The sequence below is a fragment of the Caretta caretta genome, chromosome 4 (genome assembly GCF_965140235.1).
Source record: "Caretta caretta isolate rCarCar2 chromosome 4, rCarCar1.hap1, whole genome shotgun sequence".
NCBI lineage: Eukaryota > Metazoa > Chordata > Testudines > Cheloniidae > Caretta > Caretta caretta.
This window is the reverse complement of record NC_134209.1, coordinates 102,570,195-102,594,681: the sequence shown is the minus strand read 5'-3', so window position 1 is coordinate 102,594,681 and position 24,487 is coordinate 102,570,195. Positions and strand designations below refer to the sequence as shown.

At 41.2% G+C, this 24,487-nt stretch overlaps 1 protein-coding gene and 1 long non-coding RNA gene across 13 annotated transcripts in view; one reads left to right on the top strand and one right to left on the bottom strand.

Moving 5' to 3' along the window:
• Nucleotides 1–4,938: 4,938 nt before the first annotated feature.
• FRYL (FRY like transcription coactivator) overlaps nucleotides 4,939–24,487 on the bottom strand; it is a 415,631-nt gene continuing 396,082 nt past the window's right edge. For 9 of the 12 annotated variants that reach the window (XM_048848366.2, XM_048848367.2, XM_048848354.2 and 6 more), the window contains 5 exons: nucleotides 17,174–17,242; nucleotides 11,355–11,372; nucleotides 10,287–10,397; nucleotides 7,300–7,496; nucleotides 4,939–6,854 (listed from right to left, as the gene is read on the bottom strand). In XM_048848366.2, coding sequence (XP_048704323.1) covers nucleotides 6,596–6,854; nucleotides 7,300–7,496; nucleotides 10,287–10,397; nucleotides 11,355–11,372; nucleotides 17,174–17,242 — 654 coding nt within the window. In that variant the 3' untranslated portion in view covers nucleotides 4,939–6,595. The remainder of the gene's footprint in view (nucleotides 6,855–7,299; nucleotides 7,497–10,286; nucleotides 10,398–11,354; nucleotides 11,373–17,173; nucleotides 17,243–24,487) is intronic. The other 3 variants (XM_048848358.2, XM_048848369.2, XM_048848361.2) reach the window with 1 other exon arrangement.
• LOC125635946 (uncharacterized) overlaps nucleotides 19,694–24,487 on the top strand; it is a 44,611-nt gene continuing 39,817 nt past the window's right edge. Inside the window, exon 1 of the long non-coding RNA XR_007356423.2 lies at nucleotides 19,694–19,778. This is a non-coding gene — a long non-coding RNA (uncharacterized LOC125635946). The remainder of the gene's footprint in view (nucleotides 19,779–24,487) is intronic.

Below are 24,487 nucleotides of genomic sequence, written 5' to 3'. Positions count from 1 at the left end.
TTGTACCAGCTTAAGACTCCCAGTGAGGAAGTATGCAATAGCAGCTAGTATGTGAAACATATCCCAGATAAGGGATACATATTACCAATATTTTGGTAATAGGAAAGAGGAAGAGTGACTTGTCCTTTGTCCAATTCATATTAAATAAATGCAGGGGATAACTTACAATTGTAGGGAAATGACTAATACAGGTGATAAATTCTACTTTCTCCCTTAAGCAATCTAGACACCTGTCCATTATCCATGAAAGTTATAGCTCATCTTCCCTCCTACCAGTTTAACAAATTGTAATTGTGCTGAAAAAGACTAAGAACTGAACCAAACAGCACAGGAAAAAAATGTAAATAACCTTCCCCTTCAGAACTTGAAAGTCCAGCTGTGACATGAAGTGTAAATGTAGAACACAGGTGGACTGCTTATGCATGTGAATAATGTTGGCTTGCATCTCTGGGTATCCAGAGAGGTCATAACTCTCAAGGTGGAGCCTGACAGAGGGAAAGATCTGAGTCGCTGTATTGGGGGAAGAATGCAGCAGTAGTGGTGTTGGTATGCAAGGACAGAAATGACATGAAGTGAGCTGTCGCTCACAAAAGCTTATGCTCAAATAAATTGGTTAGTCTCTAAGGTGCCACAAGTCCTCCTTTTCTTTTTGCCATGGTGGAGACAGTGAGCTCTTGTGGTTGTCCAGCTACTGCTTTCTCTTTTCTACCTCATTTCCCTCTTGCTCTGGTTTTGGTGCCCTCTTCTTGTCTTCTCTCCTCCTCTTCCCTTCCCAATACTATTTCAAATTCTTGGAAGGACATCCTGGTTCATCTTTCCTCTCAGGCTGACTGTACTGAGATTTTCCTTCTGGGTTCTCCTTTTTCTCCCCTCCACCCCGTGTGTGTTTTTGTTTCCTCCCCTTCCTAGAAGTGATCTGAGTAGCAGCTGACTACTGGCTTCTTCTATTTCTAAAGTGAGGGTGTAGAGTGCCAGTGTGAGAAGATGAGTCTTTAAATGTGTTTGCTGTATACCAGAATCTGGCTTAATCACAGCTGTGGAATGATGGAAAATTTTACTTAATTCTTTCCCCAATCCGTTACTACTGGGCTGTGCTTTCTCTGCACAGATTGGAGAGGCAGTCCACATTTCCATCTGCCTATCAAACATATGGCCAAACCTTTAGAAATACTTATTACTAACAACTCCTTCAATTCATAATCTCAGTTTTGACCCAGGTAGTTATAGGCCTGGCAGCTCAACATTGATCCCAGGTAAGATAAGGGAGTGGCTGACAGGGGACTTGATAAGGAATTAAAGGAGGGTTACATAATTTAATGCAAATCAACATGGGTTTATGGAAAATAGATCTTTTCAAACTTTTTTTGAGGTTACAAGTATGGTTGATAAAGGTAATAGTGTAAACATACTTAAACTTTAAGGTGTTTGACTTTGTATAATATGACACTGATTAAAATACTAGATATAAAATTAACATGACACATTTAAATGTATTAAACTGCCTAACTGATAGGTCTCAATGTAATAGGGAATTGTCAGGGAGTGGGGTTTCCATTTGAGGTCTCACAGGGATTGATCTTGGGCCTTGCAATAACATTTTTATCAATGACCTCTAAGAAAACACAAAGTATACAGATGACACAAAATGGAGTGGTAAATAATGAAAGATCATGGATTCAGAGCAATCTAGATCACTTGGTAAACTGGGCATAAGTCAATACTATGCATTTTAATATGGCTAAATGTATACAGCTAGGAACAAAATGTAGGCCATACTTACAGGTTGGGGAACTCTATCCTTCACAACCCATAAATCTTTCTCCTGAGAAACAATAAACTGGAATCAGCTGAATATGAGCTTCCAAGTGATGCTGTGGCCAAAAGAGCTAACATGATCCTTGGATGCATAAACAGGAATCTTGAGTAGGAGTAGAGAGATGAGCCTGCTGTTGGAATACTACATTCAGTTCTAGTAGCCACAATTCAAGAAGAATGTTGATAAATGGGAGAAGGTTCAGAGAAGAGCCATGAGACTGGCTAAAGGATGAGAAAACATACCTTATAGTGATAGATGAAAAGCTGATTAAGGGGTGATTTGATTAGTTTGTAAGTATCCACATAAGGAACAAATATTTAATAATGGGCTCCTCAGCCTATCAGAGAAAGGTATAACATGATCCAAGGGCTGGAAGTTGAAGCAAGACAAACTAAAAATGGAAATGAAGGCAAATAACCATTGGAACAACTTACCAAGGGTCTTGGTGGAGTCTCCATCACTGCCAATTTTTAAATCAAGATCAGATGTCGTTCTAGAAGATATTTTCTAAGAATTATTTTGGGGAAGTTCTATGGCCTGTCTTAGAAAAGACGTTGGACTAGATGATCACAATGGTCCCTTCTGGACTTGGAATCTGTCTTTTGTATGAGATTAAAGAACTGTTTGACATATCCAAAAGGATGTGTTAGACTGAGGGAAAAGATCAGTTCTAGAAAGGAAATGATCAGCTAACATTTTCCCTTCTAGCTCCTGACTTTGCTGCTACCTTGCATCTCTAATAAGATGAAGAGTACTATGGAAAATAGTGGGAAGGGAGATCAAAGAGACTAATTAGAAGTCAGCCAAGTATTTCCACAGTCCCTGTCAGGGAAGGGGGAAAAAATCTTTATAGACTACTCAATAGAATATCTTTCTTCCAAAGGAGACATATCTGGAAGAGAACAAGCCACTCTTGGACTGCTTAATGAAAATACTAGAGGATAGTATAGCCAACTTCTTGATTTATTGTAAGGTGACTGATACCCCTTCAACCGAGAGAGCTACACTAGAATGCATTAAATGAACCTTGGAACCTGTGCACCCAAGGCAGTGTATGCATTTCTAACACATCTTATCTGCCTATGGATAAGTTGTCTTGGCTGAGACATTTTGGATGGAAAGATAAGTATGCTGATTTTTCAAAAGCAGTCCATGTGTTTGAGGTATATCTTCATTGCTCTGTGGACATCAGAAAACTTTTCCTTCCTGGAACAGTAGACTTGATCAGAAGGTGAAGACTATGGCCTGCAGGATATGAAAAAGTACATTTCCCCCAGTTACCTAAGAATCAGATGTTTGTAAGACTACTTTGTTATTGAAGATGCAATAGTGTAGGTCAGTGTTACACTCCTCAGAATGATAAAATTCTGTGACAATCATAGAACTATAACACACAGAAAGACAGTTGTATGCTGCTTCTAATTTTCTTCTCTGAAAGGATACTTTATATATAGACTTCAAAGTTTACCTGCATGCAATTCATATTTTCATTACATAAAAGTTAAACTATTGCCATAACGAAGGCAGAGAGCTGTAGTATTTCCTACAGTTATCACCACGCTTCTTTTGAAAACAGTAGCTACTTCCACCACATCCTCCTACATCACTGCAGGTACTGCATCATTGATGAGGCAAGAGCCTGGATCTTAATATAGCTTGAGAAGTGGGCTTGCTGGATGTTGCCTCACTACAGTGGCCGGTATTAGTCAGGTCAATGCTACAGCTAGGAGCAGTAGGATGGGGATAACAGCTGGTTTCCACCCTCCCTGGCTACTGTTTCTTCCAGCACAATAACAATGGTACAGTCTGAAGTCTCACTTTTGGCAGTTGGAGGATTGAGTGTTTTTGATAATGGCAGTAAAAAATGAATCCTGTGGGGTGTCCATCCTCTGTAGTTCTACACTCTAGTACGTTTTAAACACTTGGTAGGCAGTCCCACTTCATGTCAAATGCAAGAACTCCCTGTCTCCATCTCAGGCCTATGATAAATGCAAACTTCTGTTCTCATCGCACACAGCACCTGTTGTGGACACTGGATTGTGTAATTTCAAATGGGGTTGCAGGGACTCCTACAAAGCTCTTGAGTATGTGAAATAGGATTGAGCTTGGTTTGTTGTTAAAAATCTGGACCAGTTCTTCAAAGAAAGTAGAAGTTAATGTGGCCTTGCTTGCTGGACCCCAGGTTGCAATCTTGCACTCAGACTAGTCCTTTATTGCTTTTTTCCCCATTTGCATTAGTTGATACTCCAGGCACCAGCATATTCAGCAAATCTCATGATTTCACTTGGCTAAACCGTAACCGTCTTAGGTACACCCCTTGCTTCAGAAGGTAAACAGGTCATTGACCCCAGTATCAGATCAGGTGCTTGTTCATCTAGGATAGCAGCTAGCACAAGAATCCAGCTAGTTATAAGAAATGGATGTGTAAATGCTTGCTCCTGTTAGCAAAATAAAGTACACTTAAATTGGCATACCACTTCCTTGTTATGTGGTTGCATGGAGGGCTGGTGTGGGAGAAAAGAGTGCAAGGAAGACACTGTGTAGTGCATTTTGAGATGATGTTCCTTCAGATGCTTGGGAGGAAGGTGGATTGGGAGAACACCCAGATTAGGCTAAACTATAAAGTAAGAGAATATTGCTGGGACCCAGGTTAGTCTTGTAATTGTAAGAACAGAAAGTTCCAAAAACTGTACACATTAATGGTTAGGAATTGTGCACTGGAATTTATAATTAGAGGTGGATGTGAGGCATATGTAGTATAAGCCATATTACAATCTGATTTGATGCACACTAAAATGCTGTAGCATAGACAGGACGTATGAGAAGAAAACATGGAAATCTATTTGCCAATTCATTGCTGAAATTGTACAGTATGTTAACTGCTAAGAGATATTTCCACTTCAATGTTTACAAACTTCTAAAAATGATACTTACGTATCCTTCCAGCTTGCACAGAATACACATGATGACAGATACAATGTTTTTATTTTACAAAAAAAAAGGGGGGGAGCTGGTAAAAGATGATGTAAATAAAAGTGTAATGCGCCACTAAATAAAACTACATATCCCTAGTAAATACTTATTAAATAATTAAGAACACCAGCTACAGTACCACAGAAACATCAAAATAATTCAATTTTATCAGATCAAAAAATACAGTGATTATGAATGTGCCTTGACCAGTTACAGAGCTTGTTAAGGTATCAACTACTGTCAGCAGTCCAACAGGGTGCACAGTGCCTTCAGTTAATGCATTTCAGCATAATTACATTTCTAGTGGGGTCCACTTCCCCAAGAAAAGGCAAAGCTAAGAATTTCATTTGTACATTCTAAACTCTGGAATTACAGAGCCCAGTTTAAAAAAAAAATCATCACAGTGGGTAAGAGAGATGCATATAAAAATACTGGGTGTTCCTTTCAAATCACAGGAATCATGGGACTACATTCACGTATTTCTTTTACAAAATGCTATTTTCAACAGAATCCAGTTCATTTTATGCTACAGTGAACAATGACTATGAACTATAAGTATATAGAAGTATATTGCAGGTTTTGATAGTCAGTTTCCTCTTCCTTTCATTTTTTTCCCCTGTAGTCCCAGTTCCTGAGGTGTAACGTGAGTTATGAAGATACGTGTAAATGCATTCACACCTCTATTCCTGAACTCAGCAGACTATGCCGACTGCAAATCATGTATTTTACTACTAATAGCCACTGTTCCCCTTCCCCCATTAGCTTTGTACATCTATTCTCATATAACAGTGCATTGCATGAATGTACAAGAAAAATACTGGTTTTGCACTATACACTTTCTAGAATATATACAGAATAAAATAAGTTAACTTTCTTCTAATGAGAATTGCTGATGGGCAGCATATATCTTTAATATACATTTTAAAGTCTCTGCAGGCAGCTACTTTTTGGTTAGTTATCAATATTTGTAACATAAGCACTGATCAGAGAACTGAGCAGCATTCCAATAGTTTAACAGATATATTATTTCTTTTAGAAACACTGGGGAATCCCAGTTTAAAATATTATTAAATGTCCTAACATTTACACACTATGAGGATTAGAGCTAATAAAATAAAATTTCTCCAAAAATAATCTTGCATTGCTCTTTTAGGCATGCTCTGAGACCTCATCAACAAACATCCATACCTTCAAAATGCAACGGTCATATATCCATACATTTCAACTCTCACACATAATTCCTCATTACAGACAAAACAAAAAGCAAACAAAACATTGAGAAATCAATGGTTTTTGCAAAGTCTTTACAAGTCCTTTTTCTGCTCATATATGACTGCACATTCTTCATGACATTGCAAAATGTGTCATCAGGCAATTAGTTGATGATTACATGTACTGCTGTAAAACCAGGAAATCTTGCAGGTCTTCAGCCAAAATAAATCAGCCTTGATTTTAGCCTCATCCCACCTGCTTTACTTGTCTCAACATCTGGAGGCCATTACTGCAACAGCACTTACAATTCTGTTTCTACAGAAAATAATGCATGTATATGCATTGCTTTTAGCCCTTTTCCTTTAATGTAGTTTATATCTATATAATTAAAAAATCATTACCGCCCACACAACTGTTGTGTGTAGAAACAGCAGTCAGTAAGATGTTAACTCCATTGGTTTTTAGATCTTTGTTTTTTGATGAAATTTCTTGCTATGTTAAAATTCTGTATTGGTCATCAGTTTTTTTAATGAAAGGTGCTTGATAATGTTCTGAGGCATCCCTCGCTTTGTTTCTCTACGAAATGAAAGCTCTTCAGAATCCAGTGCTCACCATATTTCCTACAGGTTTGGCTTTTGCTAGAAGCTGATAGGACTGAACCATGCGTAGAGACTCTCGAATTTCTAGATTAAGTTCCATCAGTTTTGAGCTGGCTTCTGACATGTCTTGGTTAGAGCCTACTACTGCAAAGCTACCAGTTTGGCCCAATGTCTGATGACGAAAATATATATGCAACAGTGTCTGGACTGGGTTATCTTCAGAACTGCCAAATATGTCATTGGGCCAAACAGACCTGTGAACATATAATTTAAATATTTAATATCTTCTTTCAAAAGAAAACAAAGCAATTAATTATTCAACATGACTTTCGTTTTTGTTTTAAAGAATATGTATTTATAAATGAAAAGAATGTGAGAGGAGAAAGAAAGAGAAAGAGTTCTAAGGTGCTATTCCTATACTTATTAATAAGACGTCATTTTCTTACAGGATAATATTACAATAAATTTATTTTTCAAAGGATACAAACAGTTAATAAAGATCAGAACTACCCTTCTTAAATGGTGAACATGCACAGGAGAAAAACACATAAAAACAACCAATTTTGTCCTTTTCAACAAGGACATCCAGCAAGAGTTGGAAAAAAACTGGAATCAAGCCTATGTTTAAATTTAAAAAGTCCATTAGGAAACTGAGTGCAGCTCTAAAAGCATAATAATTTAAATCATTTCACATTTTACCTGAAAACCTTGACCTGTGCTACTGCTGATATAAACTCCTTGCTTCTCAAAGTTTCAATGAGAGAATGAATGGCAGTTTCTGTGCTAGCTTGGGAAGCCTCTTGTATTTCAATTTCTTCAATACCACTGTCTGAAGCAGATTCAGCCTCTTTCAAACAGCTCTCCAGCTGGGCAAGTTCTTCTGACATGTTTATAACCTAAAAGAAATATGGAGAGTTGAGCTTTTCTGGATCAAAAACTCTTTTCAGCCAAATTAAGCGTTGCAGGAAGATAGGGATGTGCACTTTCTCTCCCTCGGAACTGTGCATGAGGACACACAGACAGGGGCACCAGTGTGGCCACTTGGCCCAAACATTGATGCATATGGATGATTACATGAGTCAAGTACTTGTAATGAGCATTTGGGCTTTCCCATAGTCTGTCCTTAGTCAGTTCTTTAGAATTCCTTGCAGGAATTCTCACCTCGCAACCACACTGTCATTGGTGGGCCATGAACCCTTCCACCTGTAGCCATGTATAAAATCAACCTAAAGAAGTAGCCTCTTTTGGAAGAATGAAATAAAGCTGAAGTGATTCTATTACAAATAAAGAAAATCTGAATGTACAGAAAGAAAGAAAAAGTCCAGTAGACGTATATAGCAGTGGTGACCCAAACACAGTAGTGTGGTCCAGCCAATGCACATACTGCAGCGCTGTTCCTGAGCTTGCACTCAATCTACCATGGTCTACACAGAAAGCAAAACCAACATCATAATTCCCCAGACAGGACAGGTGGGAAAAAAAACTCCTTAGCCAAAGAGCATGAGTAAGACACGAGACCTATACTCTGAAGTGCTTCTATGACTGACATGCTGATTGGGCAGCCAGTGGGGATAAAAATGCATGACCAGTTGCCATAGCACCCGCTGACTGGGAGACAACTTCTTTCATCAGCATTACCCACTGTTATCAACAAATGTGCATACTGGGATCTCAAGAATGAAAACATCCAGGGGCCCATTATGGGGGATGGAGGTGGGTGTGTTGGAATTGGAGGGAGAGGTAGGGATGTGTGTGACTGATAAGGAGTGTGGGAAGGGTTTGACGAGAAAGAGGGTAAGTCTACACAGCAAAAGCTGTGCACAGGCTAACCTACCTGAGCTAGCTTGAGTCACCTAGCGAGGGTAAAAGGAGCACTGAAGACAGCGTAGCATGGGCTTCAGAGCAGGCTAGTGAGCTGAATACATACCCAGGGTCTGTGCTGAACTTGTACTAACTGCATCGAAGTCTGCCCTGTGCTGTCTTCACTGTTGTTGTTACCTGTGGTAGTTGGAGTCAAGCTAGCTCGAGAAGGCTAGCCAATGCAACTTTTGAGTGATAGCTTGAAAACTGCTTCCTCTTCATTAAGTGCCCAGCTGCCCTTTCAATGCAGCTGTCAAGGTTCCTCCCCCACTCTGAACTCTAGGGTACAGATGTGGGGACCTGCATGAAAAACCTCCTAAGCTTATCTTTACCAGCTTAGGTCAAAACTTCCCCAAGGTACAAAATATTCCACCCATTGTCCTTGGATTGGCCGCTACCACCACCAAACTAATACTGGTTACTGGGGAAGAGCTGTTTGGATGCGTCTTTCCCCCCCAAATACTTCCCAAAACCTTGCACCCCACTTCCTGGACAAGGTTTGGTAAAAAGCCTCACCAATTTGCCTAGGTGACTACAGACCCAGACCCTTGGATCTTAAGAACAATGAACAATCCTCCCAACACTTGCACCCCCCTTTCCTGGGAAATGTTGGATAAAAAGCCTCACCAATTTGCATAGGTGACCACAGACCCAAACCCTTGGATCTGAGAACAATGAAAAAGCATTCAGTTTTCTTACAAGAACACTTTTAATAAAAATAGAAGTAAATAGAAATAAAGAAATCCCCCCTGTAAAATCAGGATGGTAGATATCTTACAGGGTAATTAGATTCAAAAACATAGAGAACCCCTCTAGGCAAAACCTTAAGTTACAAAAAAGATACACAGACAGAAATAGTTATTCTATTCAGCACAATTCTTTTCTCAGCCATTTAAAGAAATCATAATCTAACACATACCTAGCTAGATTACTTACTAAAAGTTCTAAGACTCCATTCCTGGTCTATCCCCGGCAGAAACCAGCATATAGACAGACACACAGACCCTTTGTTTCTCTCCCTCCTCCCAGCTTTTGAAAGTATCTTGTCTCCTCATTGGTCATTTTGGTCAGGTGCCAGCGAGGTTACCTTTAGCTTCTTAACCCTTTACAGGTGAGAGGAGCTTTCCCCTGGCCAGGAGGGATTTCAAAGGGGTTTACCCTTCCCTTTATATTTATGGCCCTCCAGCCTCTTTTAATCAACCTTCTGTTCTAAAAACCTCTAATAGCTAATTTTTTAGAAATATCACTAATTTTGGGTGCTTCTTTTTTGTTTCCAACATGAGACACCGTCTCCCTGATTTTTAGTTGTGCTGAAGACATACTACTTCTTGTACAGATATGCAGAGATAGGTTATAGTCACCTGAAACTTGAATATGGCTTTAAAGCTGTAACATTAATTGCAAACTGACTATACAACTATGTACAGATGATGAGACTCAGTGGAGGCAGAAAGGGTCTTCATAACAGAATCTTCTTGATTCGAGTTAATGTACCTCATTTACAGTTTGATTGGTATACACCAACAGTGACAGAAACATTTTAAATCCTTGCTTTTTTTAAGATCATTGGGCTCCCTGCATCACTTTGTATTAAAGAGCTTTCAAGTGGTCCAAGGATCAACACGGATGTAATACAATGACTGAGAAAATAATTGCAAGTTCTAATTAAACCTTTTATCTCTTGGCTACAAAACAGCTGCTATACACACCTCCATTTTCAAAAGAGATGACCCACTGAAAAGAAAAAATTATAAAAAGGTAATTTTTTAATGGGTATTGCTTTTGAACACCAATAACAGATAGCTAAATAATATTATTTCCTTTACCTCTGCCTCTTTTTTGATTGTATCTACTTTGCTGATAAGTTTGCAATAGGCTTGGAACAGAAGCAGCAACTGGAAATGCAACTTGTATAACCTCCGACACAACTCCAGCTCCTAAAAATGTAAACGGCAACATTATCTTAAATTCAGGGAGTGCTAATCAACTAACATATGACACAATCAGACAATAAAATCATAGCCAGTTTGTCCAGCACAGAATTTACAATATTAAAAATATTTATTTGCTTACTGCAGAAAAGGAAATGTCAAGAAGATTTACAAGCTAATGTAGTGAGAAGCTGATGAAAGCAGATGAAAGCTGCATTCAGGACTAGACTGGTAATTAAAAATAAAGTAGCATTAGTCTGGCAGGTTAAAAGTTTATCTTTTAAGAAAGGCAATCACATTTCCAACAAGAAAAAAGGGATTCAAATGACATTTCAAAATGTCATGCTCCAGCAGGAAATATATAGATCGCTTTTAGTTCTTTTGGCTGTTTTGTCAGTTTAAACAGTAGATCTGATACCAAACAAACAATTGTGATTTATGAGTATGGCCTCTTTTCCCAATGATAATATAAACAGGTAAGTATGCTATTAACCCTAGACTTACAGTTACAATTGCATGATAGAGCAAGAGGAAACTAATTCAATTCTTAGACATAAGAATGTTTCCTTATGAAAGCTCGCTATGATTTTATTTTAAGAAATATCAGATGGTATATTCTTATTGGAATGGAGCAGCAATATTAACTTATGCATCGCTTTGTTTGCATATTTTTATCTAAAACATGAATTAATGAGGAGGCAACGTTAATATTGCTTTAGATTTAGACAGAGAAGCTACTGCTAATGGAGTCATCTACTATTAACTTCTGTTAACTACAGGATCATATTATTTACAAAGGACCACTAGTTCATGGGTTAGGACTATACAAAATTGAAGCACGCAGTACTTTTATAATAGTCTATGACAAGACATTACTATGTCACAAATGGACAAGAAACAGATGGAGACCAGTTTGACGACTGTCATGGGTAAGTATTCAATAAATCAAGAACCATCACTTACTGCTAGAATTTCCATTTGCTAAGCAAGAAGGTGAGCGGGTCACAAAAATACAAAGGAAGAAAAAGATCAAGAATTAGTGTAGGAAATTATTTTAATTAGGGTCATAGATGCCCCAGGTAAACTAGAGGAAGAAATATATCTACCGTTCTCAACAGGTTCATTGAGTGGGAAAAATATCAGGCTGAATTCAAAGTGAAATTACTAAACACTTGCTGATATAACTGACAAAGAGTAACTTTTTTTCTTGCTGTCCTACCCATTAACAAAAATATACTTCAGCAACAACACTGCTATAGGAGGGGTCTGCAGTTATATATGTGTAAATATTTATATAAACCATCAGAAACAAGAACAATTGGGGTTTATTATCTGTACAATCCATTTTCCTTAATCCATGTAATCATATTTGAACATAGGGGGAGAAAAACAACAAAAATGAACCCCCCCCATTACTTTCCCCATGAATTTAGGGTGTTATGTCAATCTGGATTTTGAGTCAACTCAAGAAGTCTTTGTTTTTGAGTTTTTAATTAAGACCTTTACAATACTTCAAGGCAAGATTTTCACAGTCTAATTTCCCTCTAGGATTGTGCATACAGTATTTTAGAAGAAGAATGGGCATGTGTGTGTGGTAAATGTCAGGAAAGCCTTTTTTGGCTATATCTACACTTACAGTAGCATGTGGAGTACATACACACTGCATGCACCCCTAGAATGGGTATAAATAACAGTGTAGACAGTGAGGCACTACTTCGGTGAGCAGAGTAAGGACACACCAGAACCTTAGGGTACATATCCTACACAGCTCTCTTCACACTCACTGTCTTCGCCATCTACACCGCTGTCTTTAGTAGTGTAATGTCCCACTACCTTCCTGCTGCTGTGGCAGGGAAAGGCTCTGGCGGGGGAGGCACTGGGGAAAGGCTCTGGAAGCTCCCTGCAGCAGAGAAACGCTCCCAGTAGCTACACTTGGCAGGGTGGAAACAGCTTGCTTTTCACTGTGGCGTGTACTACACATATCCTACATGCTGACACCAGTGTACACCAGGCCTTAGAGTGTAAGTTATTTGGGCCAGGGAAGGTCTTTACTTTTGTGTTTTGTACAGTGCCAAGCACGTTGGTGGCACTTAACACATACATTAATAAGCATATGAGAGATGATGCAATCAAAGTGACTCTTCCACACAGGAGCAGTTTATGCTTCAGTACTATGTAAATACACAGAATATATACAATGCCTATATTTTATTCTGTAATTTGTACTCACTAACACCTAATAGTAGAGTAATTAGGCAAGCAGCAACTACTGGGCACAGTGCAATTTCAGGAGATTAAACCCTGATCCCGAACCGTTAAAATCTATGGGAATTTTGCTATTGACTTCAATAAGCACAGGATCAAAGCCCTTAGGGTACGTCTACACAGCAAAAAACTAGTCCCATGGCAGTGAGTCTCAGTCATGGGGCACGTGCTGTGGAACTAACAGTTTAGACATTCAGGCTGGAGCTTGTCCTCTGAGACCTTCCACCCTTGTTGAGTTTCAGAGCTTGGGCTCCATCCTAAGCCCGAACATTTACACTGCTATTTTTAGCCTTGCAGTGGGAGCCCCATGAGCCTGAGTCAATTGACCTGCACTCAGACCTGCTGCTGTACTTTTTTTTTTTTTCCTTCCACGTAGACATACCCTTAGTGACCGGCAGAGAAGAGCTGATTTCATAAACTTCAGCCAGTTATTAAGTCCCAGTACATGCCAGGCATGGTCTATTATTACTATTATAAACCAAAAATGAAAAAAAAGACATGGATTTCCACAGGGAATGTAAGCATAAACAAAGCTATTCTATAAGTTGAAGTGAAGTTCTACTCTGAAAAATGGTATTATGTGGTTTTATATTTATTCTCTCGCCATTACTTTTACATCAAATTTACTCAGTTTACAGATCACATAATTTTCTAACTGCCAGTCCTGAAAACTCAGATGGGGATCTGACAGTCAAGATGCTTTCTTTCTGGCTCACTTGTCATCACTACTGGTAAAGATTCTGTTAACTGGATTTAGTTAACAATTCTGTTGATGATGCATGTGCCAGAAGAGAATTCAGCTTTGTTCCCTAGCTGTATTGACGGCAGTGCTAAAAAGTAGTCGGAGAATCTTATTTATGTCAATGAACTAAGCGTTTCTGTTGAATGAGATGCCATTTTTCTGACCATAGCAGAATGGTCTGTACATTAGTCTGAACCCATTAGTCTGAACCTGTAATGGTCTGTACATTAGTTGATTACTTTAATAATCTATCAACATTCCATTCCACTTACAAGGATTTCTGAAACAAGTACCACATTCAGTAATCCACAATAGTTCCTTCAAGTCATTTCTAAATGTATTTAGAAAGTCTATAGAAGGTGTATTTTTTGAAAACTCCTTAACTGCACTTTCCTGTCTTTGTGTGAGTGAGCACATACTATATTTTTAATTTTTTAAAAAATTTAAATAAATGTATGATCCAGTGAAAGGGTCACATTACTAGGAGCCAGCTTTGCCATTAACTCAATGTGTGGGCTCAGGCAAGGCATCTAGGCTGCATGTCTTCAAAGGTGTCCAAGGGAGTTGGATGCCCAACTTCCACTGAAGGTCAATGTGAGCTGGGCATCTAACTCCCTTGAGCCCCTTTGACAATCTCATCTTTAACCTTTTTGGAAAAACTCTGCCTTTCTTGAATCCTGTGCACCATTCACTGGTTCTAACAGATCTGTACAGGTTTGAAGTAAACAGGGGCGCTGGAATAATCTGTATAGTGGGCGTGCTGAGAGCCACTGAATCAAACGGCAAACCCATATGATGGAAACCACTTCAAGCTAGTGGGTGCGGCAACAACCCCAGCACCCGTATTTCCAGCACCTATGGAAGTAAGGACTGAATTTGGCCCTTCCTCCATTTCTCCATCTATAAAGCAGAAATACTAATACTCACTGCCTTCATGAGTATATTGGGAGAGTTAATTAGTGTTTATATAGCATTTTGAAAATGTAAGATGATATATAAATACAGAGTACTATTTTATTATTATATAGGTAAAGTATGTAATAAATCTTTAGGACACTGTAGGGAAAGTGTGCATGCCTACATATGTCTATTATACAATGGAACACATGTCAAGCAAGATATTAGGGTGCAAACAATTTTTAATATGCATTAAATATCCTATGAACAGTATTTAGCTCGTGTGCTTAGCCATTTTTCTGAGTTTAAAATATTGGCCATTTTAAATTGTTTTTCAGAATTCTTAACACACAGCTATACATAATAATCTCGTGCTCTAATATTGTTTTAATCTAAAAACATAACCAAAATCATCTGAATTGGGATTTTTTTTTTTAAAGAGACTTGTATAGTTTAAATAGGTCCAAATAAAATTTTGTGAAAAATGGAGAGAAAATTCCTTTCTAGGCTGAAACTCTGTGTGCAAAGTGGAAATTTTTACTGCTGAAAATAAGATTTCTTTTAAATAAAAATTAATGACAGACATAAGTATAGCATCACCAACAGTGCTACTGTACGGATTTTGTTTAAAAAAAATCACATTCTTATAAACAGATTTCATAGTAGAGTAAAAAGAAGAAAATGCTTCCCATTTCTTGGGTTGCCAACTTTCTAATCGCACAAAACCGAATACCATTGCCTAGCCCCTGCTCCTTCACCGAGGCCCCCTCCCCACTCATTACATCCCCCTTCCCTCCATCATTTGCTCTCCCCCACTCTCACTCGCTCATTTTCACTGGGCTGGGGTAGGGGTGCGTGCTGGGGTGAGGGCTCTGCCTGGGTGTGCAGGCTCTGAGGTGGGGCCAGAAATGAGGGATTCAGGGTGTGGGAGGGGGCTCCGGGCTGGTGCAGGGGGTGAGGACTCTCATGTGGGGCCAGGGATGAGGGGTTTGGGGTGCAGGAGGGGGCTCTGGGCTGAAGCCGAGGGCTTTGGAGCGCAGGAGGGAGCTCACGTCTGGGGAAGAGGGTTGGGGTGTGGGAGGGGGTGTTGGTTCCAGGAGGGAGTTTGGGTGTGGGAGGGAGCTCAGGGCTGGGGCAGGGACGCGGAAGGGAGTTTGGGGTGTGGGATCTGGGCAGCGCTTCCCTCAGACAGCTCCCAGGAAGCTGTCAGCATGTCCCTCTGGCCCTTACGTTCCCAGCCAATAGGGGCTGCAGAACTGGCACTTGTGGCGGGGGCAGGGCGCAGAGCCCCCATGGCCTCCCCTATGTCTAGGATTTGGAGGGACATGATGGCAGCTTCCTGGGAGCTGCGTGGAGCCAAGTAGGGAGCCTGCCAGCCTCGCGCCAACTGGACTTTTAATGGCCCTGTCAGCGGTGCTTGACTGGAGTTGCCAGGGTCCCTTTTTGACTGGGTGTTCCGGTCGAAATCTGGACACCTGGCAACCTTACCCCTTTCACCTGACTTGGGTTCAGAATATAGACATCCAATAATTCTTACTGCTTAGGTCTGACCTCTGACATATAATGCCCCTCACTTCAGATATTGAAAAAACGGATTCTCCACACACTTATTTTTCAAGATACATAATTATGTGTGATTCATAAGACTGGGCAGGATCAAAGTCCATGGCTTTTTCTACACTGTGAGCTAGGGTTGTGATTCCCCTGCATACACATGCTTGCACTATCCCTCTTTGAGCTAGCATGAGTATAAATAGCAGTAGCACAGGTAACAGCAGCAGAGGCGTGCTGAGTTTGTATTTGTCTAAACCAGTGGGTATTCATCTAAGCTGTGCTTCTGCTATCAATGCTCCTGAAGCTACACTGCTATACAAGCCTGAGGAGAGCTAGCACAAGTATGCACACATGAGGAAATCACACCCCTAGCTCACAGCGTAGGCATAGCCCAAGAAGTTTTTGTGTATGCATTCTGAATTACCCAAAGGTGGGGGGAATCGTATTCTTCCTTTTTACCTTCCCTGTCAAATCTGCCTATGAAAGTGATTTTGAACAAATCTATTCTAATTCTGTCTTTCGTCAATTTTATTACACAATCCTAGAGGGCAGAATCAAACCCATGTACCCAACAGTAGCAAAACAATGTATATGGTTGGATTCCCACCCCCACCCCCCTGCCATTTTACAGTACATTTAGTGAGAATATTATGCATATATTGTTTAAGAAACAAACCTTGTCTCAAGTAGACAAGGCTATTACAACAATTAGTAGTGTTAAAGACACAGGTGATCCTCATGCAATGTATGCATGCACGTTTTTTACAAATAAGTACAACATTCAACTAATAACAATGGGTTGTTTCATATTAGATAGTAATTAGCAAAATAACGTTTGACAAAGTTTCTGTCATGCTTCTACTTTAAGAATAAAACACAACAATAAAGCAAAATATTGTTCCAGACAGGTCATACATATGTATATGGTACTAATTATATTAGATTCAGTACAGCTTTTTGGTCAGACAATAATCTATCTGACAAGCACAGAAACAGAATACTAATCCTTTTTCTTCTAGAAACATCTGCATAAAAGGCAGACTTGCTTTGGTACACAGATAGTATCTACCCTGCTTATCTAACTCAATGTTATTAAGCCCTGAACTGAGACTGGTTGCTCACTTTCATAAAAGACAGCCCTTTATTATTAGGCCAATACTTCATAAGAATCTAAGTTTCCAAAAGATGGTTTGATAACTGAAATGAAAAGCTTTACCAACATACTTTAATCTTTAAGAAGATCAAAACAGGGCTTTTGTGCAGAACACAAGTTTTTTACTTTAATAAACTATATAAAAAGAATCCACAAGAGACAGTCACCTACCTGAGCATCTGTATTGGTTCTGTGTATGCCATCATCAGCACCAAATGTCCTTTTGCAGTCATCTAGCCACTACAAAATAAATATAAGTAATTAAAACTACTCTGCAACACAGAGCAAACCAAAGACTGTGATAAAAATGACAAAGACATGTATTGCTATGAATACCTTCCATACACCCAGATCACCATCAGTGAAATTATTTAATTCATACATTTTGATATTCTCATTTTGTTTAATTCTAGTTAAAGCTGTCTTTCACATGCCTGATACTTGGCACTTAATTTCTTACCAGCACTGACCTTGCCAATGAATGTCACTCTTTGTTCTGCTAAGAAAAAATGCTATGTAGCAGTTACCCTGTTCCCTCCACTGGAAATTTCACATAAGCTTCATTATCCCACAGTATGGAGTACATGCTACCTTTAGTGCTTTCATTAAATTTGGTGATTGGGGATGGATGGCAGGTGGTGGAGGAAATAGAAAATTCCTTAATTATATATGCTAAAATAATTTTCATTCAACTTGCTTTTGGAAAGATTCATTATATTATCTCTCAATACCTTTAATGCTAAAAAGATGTGTGTCTAAAGAACACTTTGAATAAAAAGTTGATTCAGTTTAGATAAATGAAAGGATAAAACCTGTTACATTTATTGGGAAATAGTATGATCAGAAAATGTAATTCTCCGGTATAGCCACATGTACAACAAATGTATTCTATTGATTTCAATGAATGTTTTGTGTAAGAGACAATCACTGTCTTGTAGGACGTAAAAAGTGAATATAAAACATACATAAAAACAAGTTAACAGTCTTGATGTACAGTGCATCCTTTTAGCCTACACAGCACCAGGCACATTTTGGGCACTACTGTAACACAAATATCATCAATAATGCTGAAGTAGAGTATTACTGGAATAGCAAAGCACCATGCTGAGATAAAAGTGAAAATTATCCCCTGTAACACAGAACAGGCTCAACACAATCCATGGAAGTAAATTTAGCAGAATGTGTGCTGTATATCATGAGTCTTATTGGAAATTTTAGTGACCTTTTCCTAACCTTTGTCTGATGCAAGAAAGGGAAGAAAAAAATGTGATTTCCCATCTGCTCAATTTAATAAAGGCTACTTAGTGAATTAACTAGGCCTGTGTGCTTATCAGAAGGAGAAGTGGAATTCTCTAAACACTGTGGTGTCAGTTTCAATTAGTGACATGGATCCCACTGTACATTTTAAATCTTGTTTTTCTTTTCATCTGACAGCATCCATCAATAATAATGATATAGTTTGCATCAGAAAAAATGACATCAGAAATTGGGAACCTAATATCTAGTTTTCACACTCTGTCTAATGTCTTCTTACACATTTTACATTTTTGAAATCTTAAAGAGAAAAAACAATATTTTTAAATATTAGAGATCCCTGCAGTTTTTACATGATACTTGAAGTGCTCTATTTTCTTATATTCTCCTTTGATTCAATGTTTTAGTCTGTAATACAGATATGAGCACAATGAAAGCCTTAGTACAAGAGAACAGAACAGTAGTTCGGAAAAGCAAAATTGGACAACATGAAAGATCCTGGCCCAGCACTACAAAAGGGACATTGGCTTTTTGTCACTTGCTCCCTTTATGCGCGTGCCATAAAGCGGCATGCTGGGGACCATTCCTACTAGTGTAAGTTAGAGAAGCCCTGTGGATGTTCTGACTTGCACTGGTAGGTGGTTTGGCTCCCTGCTAATACCAGGACCAGTGGAAGCAAAAAGAGGTGGTTACTCACCTTGTGCAGTAACTGAGGTTCTTCAAAATGGTTGTCCCTGTGGGTGCTCCACTTTCGGCACACTGTGCTTGTAATCAGAGATTTATAGTAGCAGTGCCCCGGTTGGCTGTGCACGTGCGGCAGCCATCTCACTCCGCTCCGAGCGCTTACCTACTGTGCACAGGCAACCGTCCCCAATTTCCTTCTCCACACCAGAGAATCGATGTGAAACTCTGAAGTAGAGGGATGGGGGGTAGTGGAGAACGCACAGGGACAACCATCTTGAAGAACCTTAGTTCCTGCACAAGGTGAGTAATCTTCTTCTTTTTCTTCTTCTTTGAGGAGTGTGCCTGTGGGTGCACCACTTTAGGTGACTGTTGAGCAATGCCCCTCAGTGGAGGGGAGGGGCTTCAGAGTTGGTTTAGTGACCGTAGATAGCACAGAGTCCACACTGAGCATCTGCAGCTGATTGCTGTTCTAATGTGTAATGTTTAGTAAAAGTATGGGCAAATGCCCAAGTAGCTGCTTTGCAAATGTCCATGATGGGTACATTATTGAGAAAGGCCACCAATATTAATAATGGTCTGGTGGAGTGAGTGCAAACTCCTGGCGGAGCTGGTAGATTGTTGTTTTGGTAACACAAATGGATACAACTTGATATCCATTTAGACAATCTCTGTTTTGAAATAGTTTGACCCTTGGAACATTCTGTTATAGAGAGAAATAGTCTAGATGACTTCCTGAATGTTTTTGTCCTTTCTAGGTAGAAAGCTAGCGCTCTGCAAACATCTAGCGTGTGAAGTGATGCCTCCCTGCGGTCGGCATGCGGTTTCAGAAAAAACACAGGTAAGCATATGGGTTGATTTAGGCGAAATGGGGAGGCCACCTTGGGTATAAATTTGGGATGTGGCCGTAAGATCACTTTATCTTTGAAAAATGTGGTATAAGGTGGGTGTGCCATTAGGACACCTAATTCCCCCATCCGCCTTGCTGACATGATGGCAATGGGGAAGGCCATCTTCATGGATAAGTGTAACAGAGAACAAGTTGCTAGGGGGTTCAAACGGTTTCCCCATTAGACTGCGGAGAACAAGGTTAAGAAAGATCCCATGGCGGCAGGGTCTTTTAGGGTGGGATAAGTGTTTTCTATGCCCTTTAGGAAGTGTTTAGTAGTTGGGTAAGCAAAGATAATGACTCCGTCCACCTTGTTGTGGAATGAAGTGATGGCGGCCAGGTGTACTCTGAGGGAGCTGTTAGATAACCCCGATTTCTTAAGGCCCAGTATATAGTCCAGTATCCTGGGTAGTGGGGTCGACTGTGGAGCAATATGGTTGTCCTGTCACCAAATGCAGAACTGGGACCACTGCTGTGTGTATATTTTTCGTGTGGTTAATCTTCGACTGTTCAGTAGGACGTCTTTCACTTCCTCAGAATAGTTTTTGTAAATCCCCGTTAGCCATGGAGTAACCCGGCCTTGAGAAAGAGAAGGGATTCGTTGGGGTGATTGACGTATCCTGAATCCTGCATCAGAAGGTGAGGTATTATTAGAAGGGTTTGAGGTGGCTTCACTGCCATCTGTCTTCCCATCTGGTATGGGAACCAGGTTTGTCTGGGCCCTGTGGGTGCGATGAGAATGATCCTGGATTTGTCCTGCCTGATCTTGTGAATGACCCGACTCAGGAGTGGGATTGGAGGGAATGCATACAATAGTGGTGTTTCCCACTTTATTAGGAGAGCGTCGCCCAAGAAGTGGTGTTCCAGTCCGGCTCGGGAGCAGTATTGAGGGCACTTTGCGTTCTGAGTTGTTGTGGCTAGATCTATAATGGGGAACCCCCATAGGTTGAATATGGCTGAGAGAGTTGAATGATCCAGCTCCCACTCATGGGTTTGTGAGAAGTCTCTGCTCAGTTGGTCCACTGTCGTGTTTGGACATCCTGGCAGATAAGATGCCAAAATGTCTACGTTGTTGGTGATGCACCAGTTCCAGAGGCATATTGCCTCTGTGCACAGAGAGTATGATCGCGCTCCCCCTTGGCGATTTATATAGAACATGCATGCAATATTGTCTGTAAGGATCTTGACAGTCATGTTTTGGATCAAGGGCAGGAAGTGCTCACATGCATTTCTGACAGCCCTTAGTTCCAGTATGTTTATGTGTAGATTGGATTCTACTGGAGACCAGCGACCCTGGATGGCGTTGTTGCGTAAATGAGCTCCCCATCCCACAAGGGAGGGGTCCATAGCGATCGTTGTAATAGGAGCTTTCTGTTGGAAGGAAACACCTGTGCAGATGTTCTGTGCTTGTGTTCACCATGTGAGCAAGTCCTACGGAGCATAGTGAGACGTCTGTTGAGAGAATGTTTATGTGGTATGTAGATGGTGCAAAACCAGGCCTGTAAGCATCTCATGTGTAGCCTGGCATGCTTTATGACAAATGTCATTTCAGCCATGTGCCCCAAAAGCTGTAAGCACATTCTGGTGGACGTTTGTGGACTGTCCATGATCATTGTAATCAAATTGGTTAAGGTGAGGAAGCACTGCTGGGGTAAACTTGCTGTTGTGGTGAGGCAATCGAGGGAGTTTCCAGTTGTTGGACAGGAACCATGGTGGACTTCTCCACTTTTATCTGTAGTCTGAGATCTGTAAAGAGGATTATCGTGGTTTGTGTGGCGTTTAGTGCTGCACGTTGTGTCGACGCCCTTAAAAGACAGTCGTCCAGGTATGGAAAAATCATCACCCCCAGTTTTCGGAGGTGAGCTGCAATGACCGTGAGGGCCTTGGAAAAGACCCTTGGGGCATATGACAGGCCGAAGGGGAGCACTCTGTATTGGAAATGTTGATGTCCCAGGGTGAATTTCAGGAATCGTCTGTGCGCCGGGTGAATGGTAACATGAAAGTAAGCATCTTGCAGGTTGAGGGCTGAGAGCCAGTCTTCTTTCTCTAATGCCAGAATTATCATGGAAAAAGTCACCGTTTTGAAAAGTTGCTTTCTCACAAGTTTGTTGAGCTGTCCTAAATTAATGATGGGTCTCCATCCACCGGTCTTTTTCTGAGTGAGAAAATAATGGGAATAAAACCCTCTTCCCCTGTATTGATCTGGTACTGGTTCCACGGCCCCTGATTGTAGGAGGTGGTTTATTTCCTGTTGTACCTGGGGCTCATGAAAGGGGTCCCTGAAGATGGACAGAGAAGGGGGGTGGGTAGGTGAAAGAGAGATGAAGGGGATGGAGTAACCCTTCTGGATAATTTCCAGAACCCATTTGTCTGTAGTGACAGTGTTCCAGACTGGGTATTACGGTGACAGACAGTCTCCAAAAAGGGCTAGAGATTGGGTCTAGTTCCGGGATCAAAGAACGTGGAGGTCTCATGCCCTCAACCAAATCTTCAAAATGATTGTCTGGAAGTAGATGAGTAGAAGTAGTTGAGACATGGAAGGCTGATCTTGGTTCTGCCTGCATCTTGTCTGTTTATGGCATTGGTCACACTGTCTTTGCGGCTGGATGTTTGGGGTAGTTCAGAATCACTGGTTATAAAATCTGCCCTGGTTCTTTTTGTTCACGGGTACACAGATACCCAGGGATTTTAAGGTGGCCCTGGAGTCCCTCAGGATATGTAAAGACACATTTGTGTGTTCCACAAAGTTTCTGACCCTCAAAGGGTAAATCTTCGACTGTGGCCTGGACCTCCATAGGGAACCCGGAAAGGTGAAGACAGGATGCCCAAAGCAGGACCACAGAGGTAGCAATGGAGCATGCTGCCGTATCTGCGGAGTCGAGAGAGGCCTGTTTTGGCAACGAGACCCCCTTCAGAAATGTTAGCCTTGTATTGTTCTTTTTTGTCATCAGGCAAATGTTCAATAAAAGTTGACATTTTAGAGAACAGGTTGTGCATGTATTTAGCTAGTAAGACTGAATAATTAGCTATGCGAAATTGGAGCATGGCTGAGGAATAGGCTCTCTGTCCATAGGTCTAGCCTTTCCCAGTCCTTATCGTAAGGGTTCGTTCTAGACTGGTGTTGTTTTCCCCTTTGATTAACAGCCTCAACCACCAAAGAATTTGGTGCAGGGTGAGTGAACAGAAGCTCGGCCCCTTTAGCTGGCACATAACACTTGTCAGATCTCTTACAAGAAGGCGGGGGTGTGGCAGGTGTCTGCCTGATTATTTTTGCAGGATCCATTATGGCAGCATTGATAGGCAGTGCAATTTTTACTGATGGAGATGCCTGGAGGATGTCTGTAAGCCTGTGTTGGGTTTCTGGTAGCTCTGCTAAGGAAATGTCCAGGGATTCAGCTACCTTCTTGAAAAGATCCTGGAATGATTTGAAATCGTCCCGATGTGTGTGTGGGGGGGTGGGATTACTGTTTCATCCAGTGATGAAGATGAAATGTGGGTGGGCGGCAGGGTATCACCGTCGGGCTCCTCTATCTCCTCCTCCCATGTCTCTGAGGGAGCTGGGGCAGGTGGTGAAGGGGATCGTGTTGCTCTAGACCTTGGTGGAATGGGGAGGGGAGGGGGAGGCTGAGGTCCTGAGGCCTATATAATGCTCATGGATCCCAGTATGCCCAGTTGGGTGGAAAAGTCATTGGAGGCGGCACTCACAGTTGAGCCTGCCAGCCTCATATGTCAGCAGATGTGTAATGCTGAGAGGGTCCTGGCTGAGGTATGGAGTGGTGAGGGGTGCATGTCCCTGCCTCATCCTCTTCTTCCTCATCGCTGGAGATGGCTGAGCCAACGGGAGTAGCCACCAGGTTTGGTCCCGGTCTCGCTGGGGTACCGTCGGTACTGAATAGGAGCGTGCCAGACTTTGAAGTAATCATGAGGTTCGCCTGTTGCATAAATTGCTGTGGTACTGGAAGACTCGGTGCCAGGGACGTCAGAATGCTGTGGCATGGGAGCAGAGTGAGAGCTGTTGGTACTGATGGCTTACTGTATTGCGTAGGTACATCAGGTGGTGCCATTACAGTACTCGGTGCCGAGGTTTTCTTCAGCTCCGTTGGTGCCGACCTGGGAGGTTTGGTTTTCGTGCGCGTACCTCCATGAGAGCTTGCCCACACCAGGTCCTTAGCTCCTTGAGAAGTCTTGGTACCGGACGTTCCTGGTGCCTTGTGGTCCGATGCTTTTGGTGCCATTGGTACTGGGGTAAATTTTCCACTGGGAGATTGCTTTCTTTTGCGCAAATTTCACTGTGGGGAAGAGCAAGACCGCTTTTTAGCAGCCTTTTTGGAAGCAGGCTCCTTACCAGCCATTTTTGAGGTAGATCCCCTGTCAGATGCTGCTGCTGGTGACTGCTGGCCAGGAGGCATTCTCGACTCGGGGTTGGAGGCTGGCCTGAGACATTTCTCCATCTGGAGGTCCCTAGCCTTCCTTGTCCTAGCAGACAATTTTTTGCAATGTCGACACTTCTGAGTAATGTGGGTCTCACCAAGGCAGCGGACACAGTGTGCGTGGCCGTCTGCTACCAGTATCGAAAGTCTGCAAGTCAGGCAGCGTTTAAAGCCGGGAGAGCCAGACATGCCTGAGAGGGTACTCGTTTTGAGAAAGAAGGAGAATAAGTC